Source organism: Nomascus leucogenys, chromosome 19, assembly GCF_006542625.1.
Source record: "Nomascus leucogenys isolate Asia chromosome 19, Asia_NLE_v1, whole genome shotgun sequence".
NCBI lineage: Eukaryota > Metazoa > Chordata > Mammalia > Primates > Hylobatidae > Nomascus > Nomascus leucogenys.
Genome location: NC_044399.1, coordinates 77,026,672 through 77,050,565, shown reverse-complemented (window position 1 = coordinate 77,050,565; position 23,894 = coordinate 77,026,672). Strand labels below are relative to the sequence as shown.

Sequence of the window (23,894 nt, the reverse complement as noted above, 5' to 3'; positions counted from 1 at the left end):
CTCCTACCCCTTTGGATCCCACCATCTGCACAGCCCAGGTGGCATCGGAGGAGGAGTCTCAGTGCTTTCTGGGGTTGTAGGAAGACAGTTTGTTGGCAGTGGGAAGCCTGGACTCACTGGAGGGAATTTGCCAGCCAAGCATGAAAGCCTGGTTAGATTGGGAAAGGTGTCTGGGAAGATGGTGGTCCTGAGGTTGTCCTCTGGGTTCTGGAAGCCAGATCTACTTAAAGGACTTGCCAAGGTGCCACCCTGGCACTGAGGAGAGGTTCCTGTCACCCAGTGTGGCCACCTTCTTTTGCTTTTTTTTTTTTTTGAGACCCAGTCTCCCTCTGTCGCCCAGGCTGGAGTGCAGTGGCGCGATCTCGGCTCACTGCAAGCTCCACCTCCCGGGTTCACGTCATTCTCCTGCCTCAGCCTCCCAAGTAGCTGGGATTACAGCACCCGCCACCATGCCCGGCTAATTTTTTGTGTTTTTAGTGGAGACAGGGTTTCACTGTGTTAGCCAGGAGGGTTTCAATCTCCTGACATCGTGATCCGCCTGCCTCAGCCTCCCAAAGTGCTGGGATTACAGGCATGAGCCACCACCTTTTTTTTTTTTTTTTTTTTAGACAGAGTCTCACTCTGTCACCCAGGCTGGAGTGCAGTGGTACGATCTTGGCTCACTGTAACCTCCGCCTCCTTCAATCTGGGTTGAACTCCTGGGTTCAAGTGATTCTTCTGCCTCAGCCTCCCCAGTAGCTGTGACTACAGGGTGTACGACCCCACCTGGCTATTTTGTATTTTTTGTAGAGACGAGGTTTTGCCATGTTGGCCAAGCTGGTCTCGAACTCCTGACCTCAAGCGATCCACCCTCCTTGGTCTCCCAAAGTGCTGGGATTACAGGAGTGAGCCACTGCACCCAGCCCTCCTCCTTTACAGATTTACAGATACGCTCAGCACTGACATAAGAAATCAGAGGGGCTTAGAGAGAATCCAGCCCCGCCCGGGACTGACACTGATGGAGAAGCTGAGGTGGAGACCCCAGTCCCATATGCAGACTCCCCCAAACCGTTCAGCTGCCACCCCACCAACAAGCTGCACCAAACACTGACGCCCCCCATGGCTCCCAGAGTTCTGTTCAGCCAGTCAATTACGCTGAGGAGCAGGCCAGGCGTGGTGGCTCACACCTGTCATCCCAGCACTTTGGGAGGCCGAGGTGGGTGGATCATCTGAGGTCTGGAGTTTGAGACCAGCCTGGCCAACATGGCGAAACCCCGTCTCTACTAAAAATACAAAAATTAGCCAGGTGTGGTGGTGGGTGCCTGTAATCCCAGCTACTCAGGAGGCTGAGGCAGGAGAGTCGCTTGAACCTGGGAGGTGGAGGCTGCAGTGAGCCGAGGTTGCACCCCTGTCTTTAAAGAGCTCAAAGAGAAGCCTAGGCCAACTGGAAGCGACGTGAAGGGAACGCAGAGAGCACCTGCGGCCTGGCCGAGGCTTCTCCTTGAACTCCTGGTATTTCAACCTGCCCAAGAGTCCTTCCAGGTGGGAGAGAAGGCGATTTTCCTTGTCCTTACATAAGAGCCATGCGGCTCAGCCCCAAGAAGTCAGGACTGTTTCCGTAGCCCTGAGTAGTGAGTCCACACAGCTAATCTGCTTTGGATTTTCAGAAGGGCCTCGCTACTGGGCCCGTCAGCATCCTATGTGTTATCTAGATGTTTTCCAAAGGACATTGCTTAAAGAAACTCAAAGCAAGCCCCAGGAAAGGCAGCCCATTCTACCTTTTCCAGCTCTGAAGACAGGCCTGCTTTTGAATAATAGCTGGGGTGCACCTAGAAATCAGGTGTGAGTCAAACAAAACGAGCGGGACCCAGGAGACCAGGGGCTTGTGCAAGACAGGTCTCGTCTCAAAGCCATCCTTCCAGAGCGGGGCCGTCAGTCCCTCGCCTGCGTCACGGAGATGTGGTGTCCTCAGAGGACGTGGCTTCTGGCCCGAGGCCTCTCCCGGCAGGGTCTGAGAAACAAAAGCTGCCTCACCATGAATGCCAGTCCTGCGTTTTTGTTTTTTCTGCACTAAATTAAGCCGCTGCCCGAATGGGACTTAAGTCAGACAAGAAGAGGGCAGGACCCCCACACCGCTGCTGCGTACTGTTTGGGAACAGCTTGTCTTCAGTAAGCCCCACCAGACAGTGGATTAAACACAGCCCAGGCCCCACATGCTGGCTGGTGCCCTGTGCCCGACACCGTCCGGCTCCCAGCCCCCAGGTCTTGGGCTGTTCTGTGGCTCATGATGTGTGGATTTGCCTGCTGTTGAACCAGGTCTTCTCTTTCCTTCATATGCACCTGTCAATCAAAATGCTTTTTGAAAAACAGAACTTTACAGCTGGGCATGGTGGCTCACACCTGTCATGTCAGCACTTTGGGAAGCCGAGGGGTGGGGATTGCTTGATCCCAGGAGTTTGAGACCAGCCTGGGCAACATAGTGAGTCCTCATCTCTACACCTTTTTTTGTTGTTGTTGTTTTGTTTTGTTTTTTTAATGGAGACAGGGTGTCCCTCTGTCACACAGGCTGGAGTGAAGTGGCACAATCATAGCTCATTGCAGCCTTGAACTCCTGGGCTCTAGCAACCCTCCCACTTCTGCCTCCTGAGTCGCTGGGACCACTGGAGTGCATCCCCACACCCAGCTGTAAAGCTCTACTTTTATAATTTATGTTTATATTTTTATTGCTCTATTCTCATAATTTATAATTTTTTTTAACATTTATTTCTATTTTTGTGGAGACAGGGTCTTACCATCTTGCCCAGGCTGATCTTGAACTCCTGGGCTCAAGCCATCCTCCCACCTCAGCCTCCCAAAGTGCCAGGATTACAGGTGTGAGCCACTGCGCCCGGCCATCTACAAAATTTTTGTTAAAATTAGCCTGGCATGGTGGCCTGTACCTGTAGTCTGAGATTCTCAGGAGGGTGAGCTGAGATTCTCATGAGGGTGAGGTGGGTGGCAGGTACCTGTAGTCTCAGATACTCAGGAGGGTGAGGTGGGAGAATCACTTGAGCCCAGGTCAAGGCTGCAATGAGCTATGATCACACCATCGCACTACTGGGTGGTAGAAGGAGACCCTGTCCTAAAAATGTTTTTAACAAAAAGTTACTTTGTTCCTTAGTTTAGATTAAGGTGGTAGTTTTCAAAGAACATTGAAAGGGACCTGTCATTTAGTAAAGAAGCGAATTGGATTAAAAACACAAAGACAGAACACAGCCCATATGAGTGTACGCACACGTTGGTGAGGTCGATTCATAACCCTGAACCCCTGGGACTTGCGAAGATGGCCTGAACCAGATACAGGCAAAGGGCTACCAAGGTTCTCGCTTTCAGGGCTATCGGGTCTGAAGGAACAGGCTGGCTTTCTTAGTTTTGTTTGTTTTTTGTTTGTTTGGGTTTTTTTGTTTTTTGTTTTGAGACAGTGTTTTGCTCTTGTTGCCCAGGCTGGAGTGCAGTGGCACGATCTCAGCTCACTGCAACCTCCACCTCCTGGGTTCAAGTGATTCTCCTGCCTCAGCTTCTTGAGTAGCTGGGATTACAGGAGCCCGCCACCACACCCAGCTAATTTTTGCATTTTTAGTAGAGATGGGTTTTCACCATGTTGGCTGGGCTGGTCTTGAACTCCTGACCTCGGGTGATCCGCCCCCCTCGGCCTCCCACAGTGCTGGGGTGACAGGCGGGAGCCAGCACACCCAGCCCTACTGTCTGCTTTGGTGTCCACGTGCCGCCTGCTTTCCATTCTGCTTGTCCCAAATCCAGGTCTCAGCCAGTGTGCTGGTCCTTTCACTACTTCTGGGAGCTTGGGAGCTCTCAGCAGCCATTACCTGCCCATGATTGGGTAGGAGGGACTCTGCGGTACACACGGGCCTCCCCCTTAGGCCTTTCTGGCCTGACAGCATCCTCAGGTCCTCACTCTCTGTCTCCTGGCGCCTTGTTGAACACAGAACTTTTCTCTGGGGGCTTCAGTCTCGCAGGGGAATTGCTGGAAGCCAGACAGTGGCTTCCAGATTAGGATCCTTCTCAAGCTGATGGGGGTTCCTCTCCTACTGGGGCTCGGCCCAGAGTGCTGGGGCCCCGGCTTTCTTCTCAGGGACCTACAAGCCTTTGAGCCTCTCTGGCTTTTCTTTTCTCACCTGTTGGGCAAAATCCACTTTCTTTCTTTTTAGGTGGAAAAAAATGTTTATGTCCAGATGCCCCGTCCCTGTGATGATAGTGTGGATTAGGCGCAAAAATGCTTCAGCATTTTGGTTCTTAACATTTAAAGGCAGACTTTTAGAATAAGAAAACAAACCAAAACAGCATTCCAACATTCTTACATTGATAGCACGGATTCCAAGACTTTTGTCTCTACTGCAGAATTACAAAAGTCTACACAAGAATTCAAGCAATTATCTCGATACCGTCTGCACCTGAGCGCAGTGCATAGCAGAGGCCCCACCTGCTGCTGCAGAAAGGGGCAAAGAATAGCAAAACAACCACTTAACAGCAAAATGTGACCTCACTACCTATACAAAGGATGATCACTGATGTCCTGAGAGAACGAAGAAATCACGCACTGGAGGACCCCTGACTGGTAGGAAAGGCATGAGTCTTTACTCAAGAGACCTTGAATAAGAACACTGTCTTGCAAGACACAGTTGGGTCACAGCTGGTCTTGTGCAATGAAAACCAAAGGGGAACTTCTGCTTACTGGGTTTCTACAGATAGAGATGAAACTACACCCTCTATCTCAAGAAACAGGAAAAACCATGCAGGGTGAGTGAGGATGTGCGGTGGGTACCCACACACCCACCATGGGGGTGTGCAGCAAAACAAACTGCAGCAGGTGTTTTGGCAAGAGCTAGCGATATTTTTTTCTTTTTGAGAACGGAGTCTCGCTCTGTCACCCAGGCTGGAGTAGAGTGGCGCGATCTTGGCTCACTGCAAACTCCGCCTCCCAGGTTCCAGCGATTTTCCTGCCTCAGCCTCCTGAGTAGCTGGGATTATAGGCTCCAGCCACAACGCCCAGCTAATTTTTTGTATTTTTAGTAGAGACGGGTTTTCACTGTGTTAGCCAGGATGGCCTTGATCTCCTGACTTTGTGATCTGCCCGTCTCAGCCTCCCAAAGTGCTGGGATTAAAGGCGTGAGCCACCACGCCCGGCCAGCTAGCGACATTTTAAATGTACACATCCTTTAATCTGATTTTTTTCCTTTTTGAAACAGGGTCTCCCTGTCACCCAGGCTGGAGTGCAGTGGTGCAATCACAGCTCACTGCAGCCTTGACATCCCGGGGTTCAAGCGATCCTCCCGCCTCAGCCTCCCAAGTAGCTGGGACTACAGGAGCGCACCACCACACCCGGATAATTTTTTGTAGAGATGGGGTTTCCCCGTGTTGCCCAGGTCACTCTCAAACTCCTGGGCTCAAGTGATCTGCCTGCCTTGGTCTTCCAAAGTCCTGGGATTATAGGTGTGAGCCACCATGCCCAGCCTTAATCATTTTAGGTGGAAATGCAACCATTTTAGGATAATGTCCTACAAAAATGTGAGTACAAGCAAGCAAAGACATTTGCAGAAAGATTTTCACAGATGATGTGACCCTAATGCCAAAAAACTAAACACAGCCTTTTGGCTATATTGCTAGAAGACTGGCTGTCTCAGTCTGTTCACGCTGCTATAATAAAATGCCACAGACTAATTGATAAATAGTACATCATTGTTCCTTACGGCTCTGGAGACTGGGACGTCCAAGATCAGGCGCTGACGGACACCGTGCCCAGTGAGGGCTGCTCTTTGCTTCCAAGATGGCGCCATGTTGCTTGTTACATGGCAGAAGGCAGAAAGTCACAGGGCGTCACACAGCTCCCCTGCACCTCTTTATAAGGTCGTACTCCCGTTCTTGAGGCCCCTCCTTCATGATTTAACCACCTCCTAAGGGCCCCACATCTTAATACTATCACATCGGGGATTCAGTTTCAACATAAGAATTTTGGAGGGACATATATATTCAAACTATAGCACTGATGACATAAATGATGGGGCTGGGTGAGGTGGCTCACGCCTGTAACCCCAGCAGTTTGGGAGGCCGAGGTGGGCAGATCACCTGAGGTCGGGAGTTTGAGACCAGCCTGGGCAGCATGGTGAAACCCCGTCTCTACTAAAAATACAAAAATTAGCCAGGCGTGGTGGCGGGCACCTGTAATCCCGGCTACTCAAGAGGCTGAGGCAGGAGAATCGCTTGAACCTGGGAGGCAGAGGTTGCAGTGAGCCAAGGTCGCACCATTGTACTCCAGCAGCCTGGGGGCAGGGCGAGGCTCCGTCTCAAAAAAAAAAAAAAAGAAAAAAAAATGATGGCATAGCTGAGCTATAAAACACCACGCAGCCATTAAAAATAATGAGTAGATCTATACATGGCAAGGGAAAAGTCCAAGATGTACAGTCAACCTTCTGCATCTGCCAGTTCTGCAGCTACAGATTCAACCAACTCTGGAATGAAAATACAGAATTCTCAGGATGCTGAGCAGTCAAGACCCAAATTTTGTGTCCACAGGTTCCACAGGGCTGACTCGGGGCCTGGGACCTGAGCATCCAGGATTTTGTTATATGGCAGGTGGGGGGGCCTGGAACCAATGCCCCGTGGATACTGAGGGACAACTGTATTGTTAAGCTGCAGACAAATATGCTTCTTTAATTTCTTTTTTTTTTTTTTTTTTGGTTTGGCAAAGTGTCTCCTTCTTTTTCCCACATAAAGATACAGAGAAATCTTCAAAGGAGAGTAGGACTTCTGATATATTTCCATGTAGCGTTTTGTTTTTTTTTTGAGACAGAGTCTCACTCTGGCTGGAATGCAGTGTGGCATGATCTCAGCTCACTGAAACCTCCACCTCCCGGGTTCAAGTGATTCTCCTGCCTCAGCCCCCTGAGTAGCTGGGATTACAGGCGTGTGCCACCAAAGCTGGCTAATTTTTTTTTTTTCCCCTGAGATGGAGTCTCGCCCTATTGCCCAGGCTGGAGTGCAACGGCGCGATCTTGGCTCATTGCAACCTCTGCCTCCCAGACTCAAACGATTCTCCTGCCTCAGCCTCCCGAGCAGCTGGGATTCCAGGTGTGTGCCATGATGCCTGGCTCATTTTTTGTTATCTTTAGTAGGGATGGGCTTTCCCCATGTTGGCCAGGCTCGTCTTGTACTCCTGACCTCGTGATCCGCCCGCCTCGGCCTCCCGAAGTGCAGGGATTACAGGCGTGAGCCACCGCGCCCGGCCCCATTGTACTTTAAAAATGAGGATTGCTATTGCAATATTATAGGGTAATAGCAGCACAGGCCGCACTGAGCCATCAGTGTCATCGGTTTTGAGAAGAGACCCGCTGAAGCCAGGCTCTTTAGCTCCTTCTGAGAAACCCTATGGTAAGAGGCGTGGAGCAGGCCCAGCCGGGAGCCCATGGAGAGTGGATTCCGCGCACCGAGACCCGCCGGTGCGGGGAAGAATGGCTTCCGGCTTCCGCACACCGAGACCCGCCGGTGCGGGGAAGAATGGCTTCCGGCTTCCGCACACCGAGACCCGCCTGAGCAGCAGAGAACGGCTTCCGGCTTCCGCACACCGAGACCCGCCGGTGCGGGCTTCCTGGGACTTCCATTCTTGATTTGTTGGGGCAAGATTTTCTTTTGATTTCTGTGACTGTTGTCTGTGTAATCATTAAGAAAAAAATGTTATGACAAACTAACCATATTGGCTGACAGCGAGAGTGGTTAGGGGTGACTAAGGTGTTGAGATTGAGACCCTAGGAAAAGAAGGTGGAGCCATTTAGAAATGGGGAATTCAGCTGGGCGCGGTGGCTCACGCCTGTAATCCCCACACTTTGGGAGGCCGAGGCGGGAGGATCACTTGAGCCCAAGAGTTCCAGACAAGACTGGGCAATAGAATAAGACCCCGTCTCAAAAAAAAAAAAAAAAAAAAAAAGAGAGAGACAAGAAAAGAAAAAAAAAGGAAAGAAAAATGGGGGATTCAGGAAGGGAGCTAAGCTTACCTCGAGATGGTGCATATAAGCTAATGATGGGAGCTGGCTAGAGGACAGGAACTGAAAATTGGGGAGAGCTCAGGTGTAGCTGATGTTTGCACCTGTGATGGCAGGTAAGTCCTCAGAAGCCTGGCATGAAAACGGGGCCTAAGACCTCAAGGCCTGGCCGCTGTCAAGGCTCAGAAGGAGAGGAGAGCTGGGGAAGGAGACTAAGAAGTCCTGGAGCCAGTAAAGCAAGAAAGTGTCAAAGGAGTTAAGGGAGAATTCCGGAGACAGGAGAACTCACAGAGTTAAGGGAGGATTCCAGGGAGAGGAGGACTCACAATTAAGGGAGGATTCCGGGGAGAGGGGGACTCATACAGTTAAAGGACGATTCCGGGGAGAGGGGACTCACACAGAGATGCCACTCCACAGATGATGGGGTTACGTCCCAATAAACCCACTGTAAGTTAGACATATTGTTAAGTCAAAAATGCATTTAATACACCTAACCTCCCCAATGTCATAGCTTAGCCTGGCCTACCTTAAACGTGCTCAGAACAGTTACATTATCCTGCAGTTGGGCAGGACAGATGTGAGTTGGGCTAGAAGGGCATCAGTGACCTTCAAGAGCAGGGTCAGGACAGTGCTCGAGATGGAAGCTGACTTGCTCGGCAGGAATGCATGTGGGGATGGGGGCGGTGGACTCCCTTGACGCACTAACGAAACCAACAGGCTGTGGAGGGAGTGGGATCAGGAAAAGCAGGGGGACCCCTGTTCACTTCTGCAAGCAGAGGGTAAAACGGGACAATCTCTGAGGACCTGGGTGGGGCGAAGGACAGACCCCAGGACTGGACAGCTAGAGAAAGTGGTGTGGTGAGTTGCGAGCGGGATATCGAGTGCGGCATGTACATGAGTGGCTTAGCTTTTGCCCCTCCTCTTCTATGGCGGGTAGTAAGCCAGTGATTAAACCTCTTGAGATCCCAGCATCCCATCTACAAACGGAGGGACTTTGACAAAGTTCCCAACATGGAAACAAACACATCACCCAACCCCGATGCTCTAATTCCAATCTTCATGCCCCAATTCTGAGTTTCCCAACTGGAGATCTGGGGCCACCGCAAAGGTATCCAGCAAATGGCCAGATACTGATCCCTTTAGCCTTGGGGCTGTGGAGGGAGGGAGGTGTCCCCAGGCCCATCACTTCCGGCCCCAGCAGCCTCTTCTGTTGAGGGAAGAGGAGTTGCTCATGTCGTCACTTCTGTTTCAAGTCCTGAAAAGGTCTGGAAGCATTGCCTACGCGGTCATGCGAGGTCTCAAGCACAAGATTTGGGGCTTTGGGAAGGATGAGGTTCTTCTGATCGCCCACCTCCCTCTGACCAAGACTCTTCTCCATCCCAGTGACACTGCTTTGTTCTTAGAACTGTCTGCCTTGCACCAAGGGTGACTCAGAGGGTTCTCAGATGTTCTTTCCAAAGGCCACAAGGCCTCATCTCAACTGTGCTCCACAGCCTTATGGGTCGAGCATCCGAAATACAAAATGCTCCAAAATCCAAAACATTTTGAGTGCTCACTGAAGCGATTTGGATTTGGGATTTTCCAATTAGGGATGCTGAACTGGCACGTATATAATACACATATTCCAAAATAAATAAAAAAAAAAAAGCTGAACTCCAAAACACTCCTGGGCCCAAGCATCTCAGGTTAGGGATGCTCAACCTGTATTTGCACAGAATTTCGGAGAGAGTTTAGGTGCTATTGTTGAATGGGTGGCTACCTCAAGTCAAATGGTGCCCTTTCCTGTACTAGGTGACAGTGCCAAGCCTCCCCTCCCCTCTAAGGTCAGAAAAACAATGAGCAACGTGTGTCAATGAGGGCAGCAGCTTCCAAATGGACACCAGGGGAAACCTGGATATCTTCAGTGATGTTTTGGTGGAGAACCTCTACAAAAGTTTGATTCTACTTCACTTTTAAATGCATTTAGTTTTAGTTCTAAAAACTCAACATTAAAAATGGTAATAATGCAATGCACATCCTCAAACGTCTTCTGGGGGCAAATGTAAGATGTCGGAGGCCCTTGCTTCTGTTAACCTCTTGCTCCAAGGGCTGTTCACGGCCATGAAGACTTCAGGAGACAAAGAGTCGTTACCACTTCTGTTTAATTGAAGAGCCTCTACCACTCCAAGAAGAGCTGTTTAAAAAAAAAAAAATGGATACAATTTGCAAATTCTTAGCTGGATTAAATCAAGATTTCTCGATTCTGTGCAACCCAGAAGTAAACGGGTTGATACACACACATTTTCATCCATAACCTTGGTTTAAAATGCTTCCAATTGCTGGAATAGTTTTCAATGCTTTTACTGATTTCCTTTGAAAAATATTTGAACTCATAAAATATATTCATAAAATACTTTTATCTATTTTGTATAGTGGGAATCCAGTGTAAAATTTTGTCCCATAAATTTGAAAACTGCTGGTGTAGTACAAAAGGCATGGATGTTGGAATGAAGGCTGGAGCCAAATCCTGGCTGGCCCCCTTACTAGTCACATATCAACTCCTGTCTCACCCCTCACTAGTCACATATCAACTCCTGTCTCACCCCTCACTAGTCACATATCAAATCCTGGCTCACCCCTCACTAGTCACATATCAAATCCTGGCTCACCCCTCACTAGTCACATATCAAATCCTGGCTCACCCCTCACTAGTCACATATCAAATCCTGGCTCACCCCTCACATCAATCCTGGCTCACCCTCACTAGTCACATCTCAAATCCTGGCTCACCCCTCACTAGTCACATCTCAAATCCTGGCTCACCCCTCACTAGTCACATCTCAAATCCTGGCTCACCCCTCACTAGTCACATCTCAAATCCTGGCTCACCCCTCACTAGTCACATCTCAAATCCTGGCTCACCCCTCACTAGTCACATCTCAAATCCTGGCTCACCCCTCACTAGTCACATCTCAAATCCTGGCTCACCCTCACTAGTCACATCAAATCCTGGCTCACCCCTCACTAGTCACATCTCAAATCCTGGCTCACCCCTCACTAGTCACATATCAAATCCTGGCTCACCCCTCACTAGTCACATCTCAAATCCTGGCTGACCCCTCACTAGTCACGTATCAAATCCTGGCTCACCCCTTACTAGTCACATCTGAAATCCTGGCTGACCCCTCACTAGTCACGTATCGAATCCTGGCTCACCCCTCACTAGTCACGTATCGAATCCTGGCTCACCCCTCACTAGTCACGTATCGAATCCTGGCTCACCCCTCACTAGTCACGTATCGAATCCTGGCTCACCCCTCACTAGTCACGTATCGAATCCTGGCTCACCCCTCACTAGTCACGTATCGAATCCTGGCTCACCCCTCACTAGTCACGTATCGAATCCTGGCTCACCCCTCACTAGTCACGTATCGAATCCTGGCTGACCCCTCACTAGTCACGTATCGAATCCTGGCTGACCCCTCACTAGTCACGTATCGAATCCTGGCTGACCCCTCACTAGTCACGTATCGAATCCTGGCTGACCCCTCACTAGTCACGTATCGAATCCTGGCTGACCCCTTACTAGTCACATCTCAAATCCTGGCTGACCCCTCACTAGTCACGTATCAAATCCTGGCTGACCCCTCACTAGTCACGTATCAAATCCTGGCTCACCCCTCACTAGTCACGTATCAAATCCTGGCTGACCCCTCACTAGTCACGTATCGAATCCTGGCTCAACCCTCACTAGTCACGTATCAAATCCCGGCTGACCCCTCACTAGTCACGTATCGAATCCCGGCTCACCCCTCACTAGTCACGTATCGAATCCTGGCTCACCCCTCACTAGTCACGTATCGAATCCTGGCTCACCCCTCACTAGTCACGTATCGAATCCTGGCTGACCCCTCACTAGTCACATATCAAATCCTGGCTCACCCCTTACTAGTCACGTATCAAATCCTGGCTGTCCCCTTACTCATCACACATCGAATCCTGGCTGTCCCCTCACTAGTCACACATCCAATCCTGGCTCACCCCTCACTAGTCACATATCAAATCCTGGCTCACCCCTCACTAGTCACATATCAAATCTGGCTCTCCCCCTTAGTAGTCACATATCAAATCCTGGCTCACCCCTCACTAGTCACATATCAAATCCTGGCTCACCCCTCACTAGTCACATATCAAATCCTGGCTCACCCCTCACTAGTCACATATCAAATCCTGGCTGACCCCTTACTCGTCACACATCAAATCCTGGCTCGCCCCCTTACTAGTCACACATCCTTGGGCCCGTCACTTACCCCGTTTGAGCCTCCATGTCCCATCCACTAAACGGAGCTCAACTTAGCAGGAATTTGATCCGATGAGATGTCATAACGTATCCAGGACACAGTAAATACGCAGTTACCTTTTCCTTCCCACCCCAACATGTACAGATAGCACTGAATTGCCCAGACCTTCTCATGACTTAAGATACCACATGCAGGCCACACGGCAGCTGGGCTGTGCAGCCAGGGCCCAGGGCTACCCCAGCTGACCTCCACTCCCCTCAGCACCCTCCTCTGACCTCTGAGCTAGCCAGCTGCTGATCCAAAGCTCTGGATCCTTTAGGGCTGTGCAAGGATGTGACAGGCATGGGTATGAGGCTGTGGGGGACTCTGTGTGTAAACTGATGTTTCTTTACACAGCATTTGATATTGGGTGTGTGTATGAGGCTGTGGGGACTCTGTGTAAACGGATGTTTTCTCTATATAACATTTGATATTGGGTGTGTGTATGAGGCTTTGGGGGACTCTGTGTAAACGGATGTTTTCTTTATATAGCATTTGATATTGGGTGTGTGTATGAGGCTGTGGGGGACTCTGTGTAAATGGATGTTTCCTCTATATAACATTTGATACGTATTCCCTTTGCCTTCTAAAGCCCTCCAGCAGCTACTCCAGTCGGTCCACTGCAGTGCTTGATTTTGTGAAAAACCCTGTGGAATGTGGTCTCTGGCAGCCGAGAAGTGCCTTCCTTTTCCATCAGCACAAAGCAAACACGTGAAGGGAGCTGGGGTTTCTTGCCCATTTCACCTGAGACCCCTGAAAGCTGCAGCCCGCCCTGCAAACACTTTTGTTGGCCCTGGAAGTAAAGGGAAGTTTGTTGAGAAGCTGTTCTTAATTTCTCACTTGTTGAAAAATTACCCAAAACAGGAGGCAAGACAATTGTGCAAATTCCATTTGATGACTGGGCAGAAGCTCCCGGAGCCCTCGGATGAAGTGAGCAGCATTCCCAGGGGGCGGGACGTTGGACGCCATTTTTATTTTAACATCTCATATCGCTCCAGGTTCTCTGAGTCAACACCCTCAAAGGGGACAGAGACAGAAAGGAACTTTTGGGCTGATTACAAGGATTCAGCTGGCCTTGGGAAAACTCTAAACATCTTTGAAACACAATTGGAAAGTAATCCAAACAGCCTGTGAGCTCAGGCTTCCCAGGTAGAACTGCCTGTCCCAAGTTAATCTTGCTTAGTTTTTTTTGGGCATCATAGCTAAAGAAGAAAAAAAAAAAAGGCAAGAATAAGTAAAAGGAAAAAAAAGAAAAAGAAAGGCAGGCAAGAATTTTTGTCCCTGTCGGGAGAAGAGTCTGATCTGTGGACACCAGACACCTAAGCAAGTTTTTTGGAAGGGAGCCTTTGGCAACCCTTGCAATTTGCATCCACAGGAGACCTGCCCTATTTTCCACAACAGGCAGCCTCGCCACCAGCCCCAGGAGGGAGGAAGCTCTCTTCTCAATGTCTGCAGGTTTATCCCTAAATGCTATGGAAGCAGCAGCTGCCAGAGGAAGGGGATACTTCTCAGTCTTTTAAAACTTTCGTGTAAGCTTGATATCACAGTCATGACCTAAAAAGGCAAAAACCAGATATGCTAAGTTCGCTGCGGATGCAGCCTGCACGCGGCCGCAGGATTTGTCACCACTCAGCCATGTTTAAAAAAGCCAGTCCAGGCAAGACAGCCACAGGCTCCCGCCCACAAGTGATCACGAACACACTTCATACTGCCTTATGGCAGAGCAAGTGCATATAGCCCGGTCTTGTGTGACCTTCACAGCCAATACTCATGATAATCCCCTCACCAATATTGAAAACGGATGCTCAGGGGATCAGTGACTCGCCTGGTGTCAAAGTGCCAGGTCCAAATCAAGACCTGCAGATCAGGTCTTCTGTGGACGCTTCCAATCCCAGGCTGCTTTCATTTCCGATGGACACGTCCTTCCTGGCCCATAGATCCATGGATCGCCGGCATCTTCCCTCCTGTTCACACAGGTGAGAAGGAAGGAGCTGGCAGGCAATGCCCATCCTTCCAGGTGGGCTGCAGGGAAGGTTCTTTTCTCATTAGGTTGATCCCTTGGCTTCCCTAGTAACGTGGGGAGGTGTTGAAAAGAATGGAAAGGAAGGTCATGATCCTGGAGCCTAAGGGAAGGGCCGCAGCCAGTTTTCCCCTGTTGAAAGGACACAGGACTTCCCAAAGAGTTTTCATGGCAACACGTCCATCCAGCTACGAAGGAAACAGGATGGACTCACGCGTGCAGGAGAGAATCACTTGGCCGTCACTGGAAGAGCAGGCTGTGATGGGAACGGTAAGGACAGAGAAGGGAACGTTCACAGGATAGAAATTCACAGGGCAAGTAGGGTTTCCAAGTCAGAAGCAAAACACTTCACACAACATTACAGAGAGGCTCCACTGCAACTGGACAGGCCAGGACTGGGCTCAGTCGGCCACATTCTGCTCCCACGCTTTGCTTCCTTAGACTGTCAGGGAAGGGAGAAGGGCAGCCACTGGGAGGGGCCAGGGTCACGGGCTTGCTAATTCTTTCCTAGAGTCTGTTCTGTTTTCTGTCAGCAGTAAGGAAATACATTCTAGCAAATGACATCCAGTAATGCTTTAATTAACTGCAGTATTTTGTGCTCCAACATGCAGGGAGAAATCACTTCCAGATGGAGAAAATGAAAGCTATTTACACACAAAAAAATCCCTATCTCCCAAAGGTGTAGAACTTCGAGGGTCCAAGAGGCTATTCTAATGAATACTAAAACAGGACTGGGAATTTTTAGTTAATATATAAAATGTAATCGTACCCTTCATGTAGGCCAGCATTTCAGGTGTCCATGTTTCTAAGGCTTTTGCTTAAATTGCCCTTTGCAGCTCTATTTTATTTTTAGGAATCTGACTTGGAGTAGACGAGAAGTGTGAGACACTTGCTGTCACCCTCAAGCAGGCAGGTTGTGGCAGGTTGTTCTGAGTGCTCTTCCTAGGGAAGAAATCCCGTTTCCAGCGGGTTATTCTGAGTGCTCTTCCTAGGGAAGGAACCCCATTTCCAGCTGTGCACATGCAGCATTTCCCCTGGCATTCTGTCAACAAGGAACCAGGTCTCCTCATCCGATGGCAATTCAGGAAGGGTTGGTGTCATACCCTGCATCGAGCAGCAGCCTCGGACCTGCCCCCACGCTCTGCGTGCCCTGTACTGGTCATGCTGGTCTCAGCTTGTCTGCTCTCAGTCCTGTCTGATCTGCACGGAGGAGCCACCCTAGACGTAAGAAATCAGGCACCCCTTCTCGGGGGTGGGCAGAGCCCTGGGTACTGGCTGTTTGTTCCAGAGACAGGAAGGCGTGGCAGCAGTTAGCTTCAATCCCTGAGCTGGGTTTGGAGATCAGACCACCTTGTACACTGCGGCTCCTGTTTCACTGTTAGAGTCCACACAGGATGTTCTCTGGCCTGGGCACCGCTAAGCCAACTTTCAGACAAGTTCCCATAGTAAGAGCAGAGTGAACTCTTTATTGATTATACAAATTACCACTATTTATTTTAAACCCAAAGTGACTTCAAAGTTGTTTTTTGGTTTTTAAAGGGGCTAGAGAAAATGGACTGAGGGGAAGGAATGGGCACAATATGCAGGTTTAGCCGAATCAGAGCTGTTAGCTGCTGCTTTCATCCACGGGTGCTCCTTTTACATTATTATTTTTTAGAGTCTTGCTCCGTCGCCCAGGCAGGAGTGCAATGGCATGATCTCGGCTCACTGCAGCCTCTGCCTCCCGGGTTCAAGCGATCCTCCTGCCTCAGCCTCCTGAGTAGCTGGGATTGCAGGCGCCCACCACCACGCCCGGCTAATTTTGTATTTTTAGTAGAGACGGGGTTTGGCCATGTCAGCCAGGCTGGTCTCAAACTCCTGACCTCACATGATCCACCTGCCTTGGCCTCCCAAAGTGCTGGGATTACAGGTGTGAGCCACCGCGCCCAGCCTACTTTTTAATAGAGATGGGGTCTCACTCTGTTGCCCAGGATTGTCTTAAAGTCCTGGGCTCAAGCCATCTTCCCACCTCAGCCTCTCAAAGCACTGGCATTACAGCTGTGAGCCACAGCACTTGGCCTAGGGTGCCCCTTTGATATGTTATTTTTGAAGTGATATTAATAAATAAAGCTTCTGCTTGGGGGTTGGTCATCAAAACAAGAAGAATCCTCATCAGTATGGAGAGAGCCCAATTCCAGCCATGGTACCCACCACCACCACAAGTGTTTTTTTTGAGACTGAGTCTCGCTCTGTCTCCCAGGCTGGAGTGCAGTGGCGGGACCTCAGCTCACTGCAACCTCCGCCTCCCGGATTCAACTGATTCTCCTGCCTCAGCCTCCCAAGTAGCTGGGATTACAGGCACCCGCCACCTGCTTTTTTTTTTTTTTTTTTTTTTTTTTTGTATTTTTAGTAGAGATGGGGTTTTGCCATGTTGGCCAGGCTGGTCTCGAACTCCTGACCTCAGGTGATCCGCCCACCTCGGCCTCCCAAAGTGCGGGGATTACAGGCATGAGCCACTGCGCCTGACCCAACACAAGTTTAAAATGAAAGCTGTTATCAGTAGAGAATCTTCACCACTTCCGCACCAGCTCAAGTGTAATGTCAGCACACTTTTAGCTTAGAGTCAGAAAAATAGACATGTATGAAAATGTATGGCAAGAGCCCTTCCATAAAGCAAATCTCTCTGTTGCAATGGTTCTTAACAAGGTGTAAACATTATAATTACCTATGGAACTTTTAAACCTGTATGCCAGGCCCCATCCAAACTTACTGACTCAAAATCTCCAGGCATCTGTTTTTGTTTTTTTGAGATAGAGTCTCACTCTGTCGCCAGGCTGGAGTGCAGTGGCATGATCTCGGCTCACTGCAATCTTTGCCTCCCAGGTTCAAGCGATTCTCCTGCCTCAGCCTCCCAAGTAGCTGGGATTACAGGTGCACACCATCACACCCAGCTAATTTTTGTATTTTTAGTAGAGATGGGGTTTCACCATATTGGCAAGGATGGCCTCAATGTCCTGAGCTTGTGATCCGCCCGACTCGGCCTCCCCAAGTGCTGGGATTCCAGGCGTGAGCCACTGTGCCCGGCCACCATGTGTATTTTTTAAAAGGCCCCAGTGGTTCTGATGCACACCCCCAGAAGAGAAACACAGCATCTTTACACAGTACTCAGTCCCCATCAAGGAGACATTTAACAGAAACTCCTACTGACATCCATTGGCTCCTTGGGGATTACCGACAACGTAACAAATCAAGACAGCAATTCCCTGGCTGTGGCCACCAACTGTGGAAAGCAGCAGTTTGATAGCTCAGTGCTGTGATGGAGCCGTCCGGAACTCCTCAACAACGAACCAAAAAGAGAAGTGGTGATCTGTACACAAACGCGGGGATGACAAGAACCAGGTGTGGGAGTCCACTGGCTTTCCCAGCTCTCCTGGGTTGAGGACAGACAGCTGAACTGGCTGTGCTATTTGGAGATGGGCCCCACTGCCCCTTTTCAACTGTGCGGCTCAGGCTGCATAACCACAGGGACCCCATGGGCTGGGGTGGGGGCATCTACAGGGCTTCCTGGGGGCTCTCCCGACTGCCACCCCCTGCCCTTGTCTGATTTGGAATCTCTTCCTAATAGACCTCAACTAAAGGCCGCACCTCCTTCTCGCAACACTTATTTTCTCCTCCGCGGTCTCGAATTTGAGAGGCTTGATGTGTGAGAGTCAAACCGGCTAGCAAGGACAGCCTGGAAGCCGATGAAGAAATGAGGCTCAGAATCAGAGCTGGGTGGCGTCGGGGAGAAAGGCTGGCAGGGAGGGCAGGGGCACAGAGCAGCGGTTATGCTGGGAAACAAGGTGGGGATGAGGAAGTCAGGCTTCCAGGCAGATTTTCAAACCTTATTCCTACTGTGTGGCTGTTACAAGTTTTATGGATTTTCAGGAAATTTCCTCTGTCCTGAAAACTTTTTGAGACAGGGTCTTGCTCTGTCACCCAGGCTGGAGTGCAGTGGTGCAATCTTGGCTCACTGCAGCCTCCACCTCCTTTAAGTGATTCTCCTGCCTCAGCCTCCCCAGTAGCTGGGATTACAGGCACTCGCCATGACACCCGGCTAATTTTTATATTTTTAGTTGAGACAGGGTTTCGCCATGTTGGCCAGGCTGGTCTCGAATTCCTGACCTCAGGTGATCCACCCACCTCAGCCTCCCAAAGTGCTGTGATTACAGGCATAAGCCACCACGCCCAGCCAATTTTTTATATTTTCGGTTTCGCCAGGTTGCCCAGACTGGTCTCAAACTCCTGAGCTCAAGCAATCTGCTCACCTCAGCCTCCCTAGCAGTTGGGACTACAGGTGCATGCCACCACACCCTGCAAAGTTTTATTTCTGTACACATCTCTATGGTGCCCAGGCTGGTCTCAGACTCCTGGACTCAAGTGATCCTCCTGCCTTGGTCTCTCAAAGTGTTGGGACTACAGGCATGAGCCGCCGTGCCTGGCAAGATATCACTCTTGAGCAAAAGCAGGCAGCAACAACAGTGGTTTGCCTGTAGCTGTGGTCATGGTTAACTGAGGCCTGGTTTCAAGGGAACCGAGTGAATCAGGGTAACGGCTTTGATATGCTGCCGTTCTCTGGATGCAGGATGACAGGAGAGGCCGGGAGCAGTCTCTTCAGCAAGCCCTGCTGCAGCGAGCCCGTGGTGGACAGGAAGGGCGGGCAGGCTGCGTGCCAGGCCAGGCTGTCAGCCTGGTCTTTAAGGTCCATATTCTGTTCCTGAGGCATCCAGAACCCCAGACTCCTCCTCCTCATAACACAGGAACACATCACTGGGACACTGCACATCACCTTTGCTATTTCAGATGACGCTGGAAAGTGCTGTGGACCTGAAGATGAGTGGGCAGAAAGGGATTCGAGGGCATGGACTTCCTGGGCGTTCCCATGGCTTCATCTGATAAGAAAGCCTAGGAAACAATTTCCAAGTGAACTTTCTGATTTCCCTTCCCTAGAAGCCAGGAGCAGGGTGGGTGTAAAGAAATGGAGGAAGGGGCTGGGCGCGGTGGCTCACGCCTGTAATCCAATAGAGGCTGAGGCAGGAGAATTGCTTGAACCTGGAAGGTGGAGGTTGCAGTGAGCTGAGATCGTGCCGCTGCACTCCAGCCTGGGTGACAGAGCAAGACTCCATCTCAAAAAAAAAAAAAAAAAAAAGGAAAGAATCTGCTCACACAACCCGATGAGGGTGCCAGGCAGAGCCCTCTGTCAGATCTGGGTCTGCCCATATCCAGGTCAGCAGCCCCAGGGCAGACAGGATACCTGCTTGAAGGCCTGGCTCATATGACCTTCCTGGGTGCCAGACACAGAGGACATCGAGCCTTTGGAGACAACTGAGAAACGGCGGGAACACACGGACAACTTGGTCAAGTAAGGTCATGACAAGTACCAGGAACAAAATATGGGCCAGGAAACTGGGATTTCCATGAGAATATGCCTGGTTCCACTGCCTCCATAAACAACCTGTAATCTGCCACTTCATTAACTCAGGCCCTAGGGCCAAACCCAGAGATGGGAGAGGAAACTCAGCTCTGGCTGAAGGGAAAACCTCAAGCAGCCATGGAGGGAGGGAGGGAGGGAGGGAGGGAGGAGTGAGATCCAGGCTTCCTTATTCAAGTTGCCTGGACGGGTGGGGCCCACGTGTCAGAGGGTGTGACTGCCATGGGGAGGCTACATGAGTCAAGGGCAGCTCAGGGACCTATCCCCCACTGCTGCCTCTGCTTCACGAACCAGAGATCATCTAAATCGCCCTCTTAGAGCCCAGCCCTTACTCAGCGTCTCCGATTAGGGCAGGAAGTAAGACAGGGCATGGGAGAGACTCAGTAACAACCCACATGTCCCAGAAAGCTTGAAGACCGATGATGTGAGAGTGCCGGGGAGCATAGGAGAGGTCGGGGGCTTCCGAAGAACGCGCACTGAGGGTCTCCAGCCAGGAGCAAAGGGCCCCCTGCTGCTGCTACAGTCGCTTTTTAATGAGTTTCTCCAGCTTGCGGATGCGTGACGACTCTTGCTCTGGTGTTGGTGCCATCAGGGACAGTGAGCCAGAGCTTTCCGTCCCCGAGGGCGGTGCGGGGAGCCGCTGGCGCAGGAGTTCCAGCATGCTGCTCTGCTCACTCCTCTTCAGCCCCTAAGGTTGAGAGAGAAGGAGAACCGTCACGAAGTCTGGGCCAGAACGGCCCACGGGGGAGAGCGCAGTATCTGGATATGGGGTCAGCAGAGGCTCTGCAGACAGCATAGTTACTCCAGGCTGAGGGTGAACCCTTTCCTCAAGGGACTCACCAGCCCTGGGTAGTAGCGTGGGAGGAAAAGAGACGGGAAGAAAAGGTAAAGGAAGAGAAAGAAGGGGCTGAGAGAGGAGAAAGGACAGGTCAAGAAGGAGGGAAGGACAACACTCCTGTCCTCATCCCCCTGCCCCTGCCCCATCCTCCCTGTGCAGGGGGTCTCAGCGGGGCATGCAGGGCCTGTCAGAATCCTGAAGTGCACATGCCCGGGGCCATCCTCCTCCACAGGCTTCTCCGAATCCAGTTTGCTCTGTGGAACCAGGCACATGCATTTTGAGAAAGCCCCCCAGGAACCTACATCCCAATCCCCGGTTAAGAACCGCTGAGTGTGAGGGGGACGAGCAGGTGTGGACAAAACGTCCCAGCACGAACCTTCATGTCCAGTATCTTCTGAAAGGTTTCTGTGTTGCAGTCTGTGAGGAGTTTGATGCAGTTGTCAACAAACACCACCAACGGTTCATGAGGGGCCATCACTACCTGCGGCGGGAGGAGACAGGAGCCGGCCCCTCAGGAAAACTCACTCCTCACTTGCCAGCCGAGCGCAACATGGATTCTGAGAGGTTTCCTTAAGCAGCAGCAACTCAAACTAGAAACTCCCAGTGGCCCATCTCATCGTCACACGCCACTAGAGCAATGTCCTAAATTTGCTGAATCCTAAATACACCTGTGCTGCTTTTTGAAGTATAGGTTCCCGGGGCCCTCCTCGAAAGACGCTAATTCAGTAGGCCTGGCTGGAGTCCCAGGTGATTTTTAAACTATCAGGACCATTTGGGAAACCCTGTGTGAGAGGGTCTCCTGTTCTAGGCATTTCACCAGTACACGGTACTTGCTCCTTCTGCCTTGACGTATTCCTGACAAATGGGTGGCAAAAGGAGCCAGTATAAGTAAGTGGATTTCTGCAAAAACAAAAATGCCAAAGCTGCCTCACCTTTTGGGGACTTAAAATCTGTAACTTCATGTAACGACTAACTTAAACTATCAATCAACACACAAACAATGGAAAGGAACGGCACTGCAACCCTTATTCATTTCCGTTTGGTTCTGGAATGCAGTATCTGATTTTCTTTCCCCAGTCGACTGATTTGTTTTGAATTCCTGAGACTGAAGGAAAGAGTGGCGAGGAGGAGTTCACTCAGGCATCCTCTGCAGATAATTCCCAGACCACATGCTCTCCTCCCCAGCAGTAAGCAGCAGGGGAAGAACATGATGAGGCAGCTTCATCCTCACCCACATGAGCTCTTCATCCTCACCCACATGAGCTCTTCATCCTCACCTACATGAGCTCTTCATCCTCACCTACATGAGCTCTTCATCCTCACCCACATGAGCTCTTCATCCTCACCCACATGAGCTCTTCATCCTCACCCCATGAGCTCTTCACCCTCACCTACATGAGCTCTTCATCCTCACCCACATGAGCTCTTCATCCTCACCCACATGAGCTCTTCATCCTCACCCCATGAGCTCTTCATCCTCACCCCATGAGCTCTTCATCCTCACCCACATGAGCTCTTCATCCTCACCTACATGAGCTCTTCATCCTCACCCACATGAGCTCTTCATCCTCACCCACATGAGCTCTTCATCCTCACCCACATGAGCTCTTCATCCTCACCCACATGAGCTCTTCACCTCACCTACATGAGCTCTTCACCTCACCCACATGAGCTCTTCACCCTCACCCCATGAGCTCTTCACCTCACCACATGAGCTCTTCATCCTCACCCACATGAGCTCTTCATCCTCACCCCCCCCCCCCCCCCCCCCCCCACATGAGCTCTTCACCTCACCCCATGAGCTCTTCACCCTCACCTACATGAGCTGCTTCACCCTCACCCACATGAGCTCTTCACCCTCACCCACTTGAGCTGCTTCATCCTCACCCACGTGAGCTCTTCACCCTCACCCACATCCCACCGGTGTCTGAGGCCCTGCTGCCACTTCCTCCTCCTGCCGTCCCTGAGTCATCTGGTTTAGGAAGTGGCCTGAAGAGCCCACAGGTCCTGGGCTTTTAAGACCACATCGCCACAGGACCATCTGTTCTCCAGTCCTCATCCCTACTCTTCCAAATAGCTGGAAACCAGAGGCAGACGCTCAGGGCTTCAGACGTTCCTCACCCGAAGTACAGTCTTTTGTTAAATGGGGCTTTAAAAAATCCATTTGCTGATTAGATTCAGTTACTACAACATCTCTTCAGAGTTCATTTAAAGTGGCAGAGTACAGAAAGCCAGAAAGGCTGATGTGGAAGGGAGTAACTGAGAGCTGTGCCTGAAATTCCTGCTGAGAAGCAGAGATCCCTGACATACGCTGATTCACAGTGGCGACCACCTAACCTCCAAGCTTGACCACATTTGATCATAAGAGAATCCCACGACAACAAGAAATTCATTTGTCAGAAGGAATTACTGAGCCCCAATAACTATCCACAAACTTTCAACAATATCTGATGAGGCCAAAATCCAGTCCAGCCCAAGAATGCGGACCGTGCTTTGAGGCCAGTAAGGATAGGACCTACCCTGTGCTTTCAAAACCAAGGCTTCTCGGAAAAAGACATTAAATAAATAACTGGCCCCTTTTAACACAAGCCATCATCACCTTGAGGATCATCTCAGCCCGGGTCATGCCTTTGACGACGATCTTGGTGTAGCTGGCGGGTGCCTTCCTCACCACCTGCGAGCCAATGGAGGGGAGATCGAGCAGGACCATCTTCAGCGAGTGGGTGTCCAGCAGCAGCTGTGGAGCAAAGCAGAGCATTACTGGCCCCTTCCAGTGACCCAGTGCCGAGTGGACCCATGCCGATGAGTCATGTTTCCCTCGTTATACATGTAACACATTCTTGTTGCAAAAAATTTGGGAAATAAATAGAAATATAAAAGAAAAAAATTATGTATAATTCCCATCACCTAAGAAAAACAACATCAAGGAGCCAGCCTATGTGTACATATATAAAAAACTAAATCAGGGGGCTAGGAGCCGTGGCTCATACCTGTAATCCCAGCACTTCAGGAGGCCCAGGCAGCAGGATCGCTTGAGCTCAGGAGTTCGAGACCAGCCTGGGCAACATGGCAAAACCCTGCCTCTACAAAAAATGCAAAAATTAGCCAGGCGTGGGGGTGCGCATCTGTGGTCCCAGCTACTGGGGAAGACTGAGGTGGGTGGATCGCTTAAGCCTGGGAGGTTGAGGCGGCAGTGAGTCAAGATTGTGCCACTGTAACTCTCCAGCCTGGGTGACAGAGGGAGACCCTGTCTCAGTAA

General features: G+C 50.6%; 1 protein-coding gene across 5 annotated transcripts in view; it reads right to left on the bottom strand.

Annotated features, from left to right (window-relative positions):
• Window positions 1–20,309: 20,309 nt before the first annotated feature.
• VPS53 (VPS53 subunit of GARP complex) overlaps window positions 20,310–23,894 on the bottom strand; it is a 188,095-nt gene continuing 184,510 nt past the window's right edge. For all 5 annotated transcript variants that reach the window (XM_030800063.1, XM_030800062.1, XM_030800064.1 and 2 more), the window contains 3 exons: window positions 23,235–23,372; window positions 21,012–21,116; window positions 20,310–20,485 (listed from right to left, as the gene is read on the bottom strand). In XM_030800063.1, the coding sequence (XP_030655923.1) occupies window positions 20,315–20,485; window positions 21,012–21,116; window positions 23,235–23,372 (414 nt within the window). In that variant the 3' untranslated portion in view covers window positions 20,310–20,314. The remainder of the gene's footprint in view (window positions 20,486–21,011; window positions 21,117–23,234; window positions 23,373–23,894) is intronic.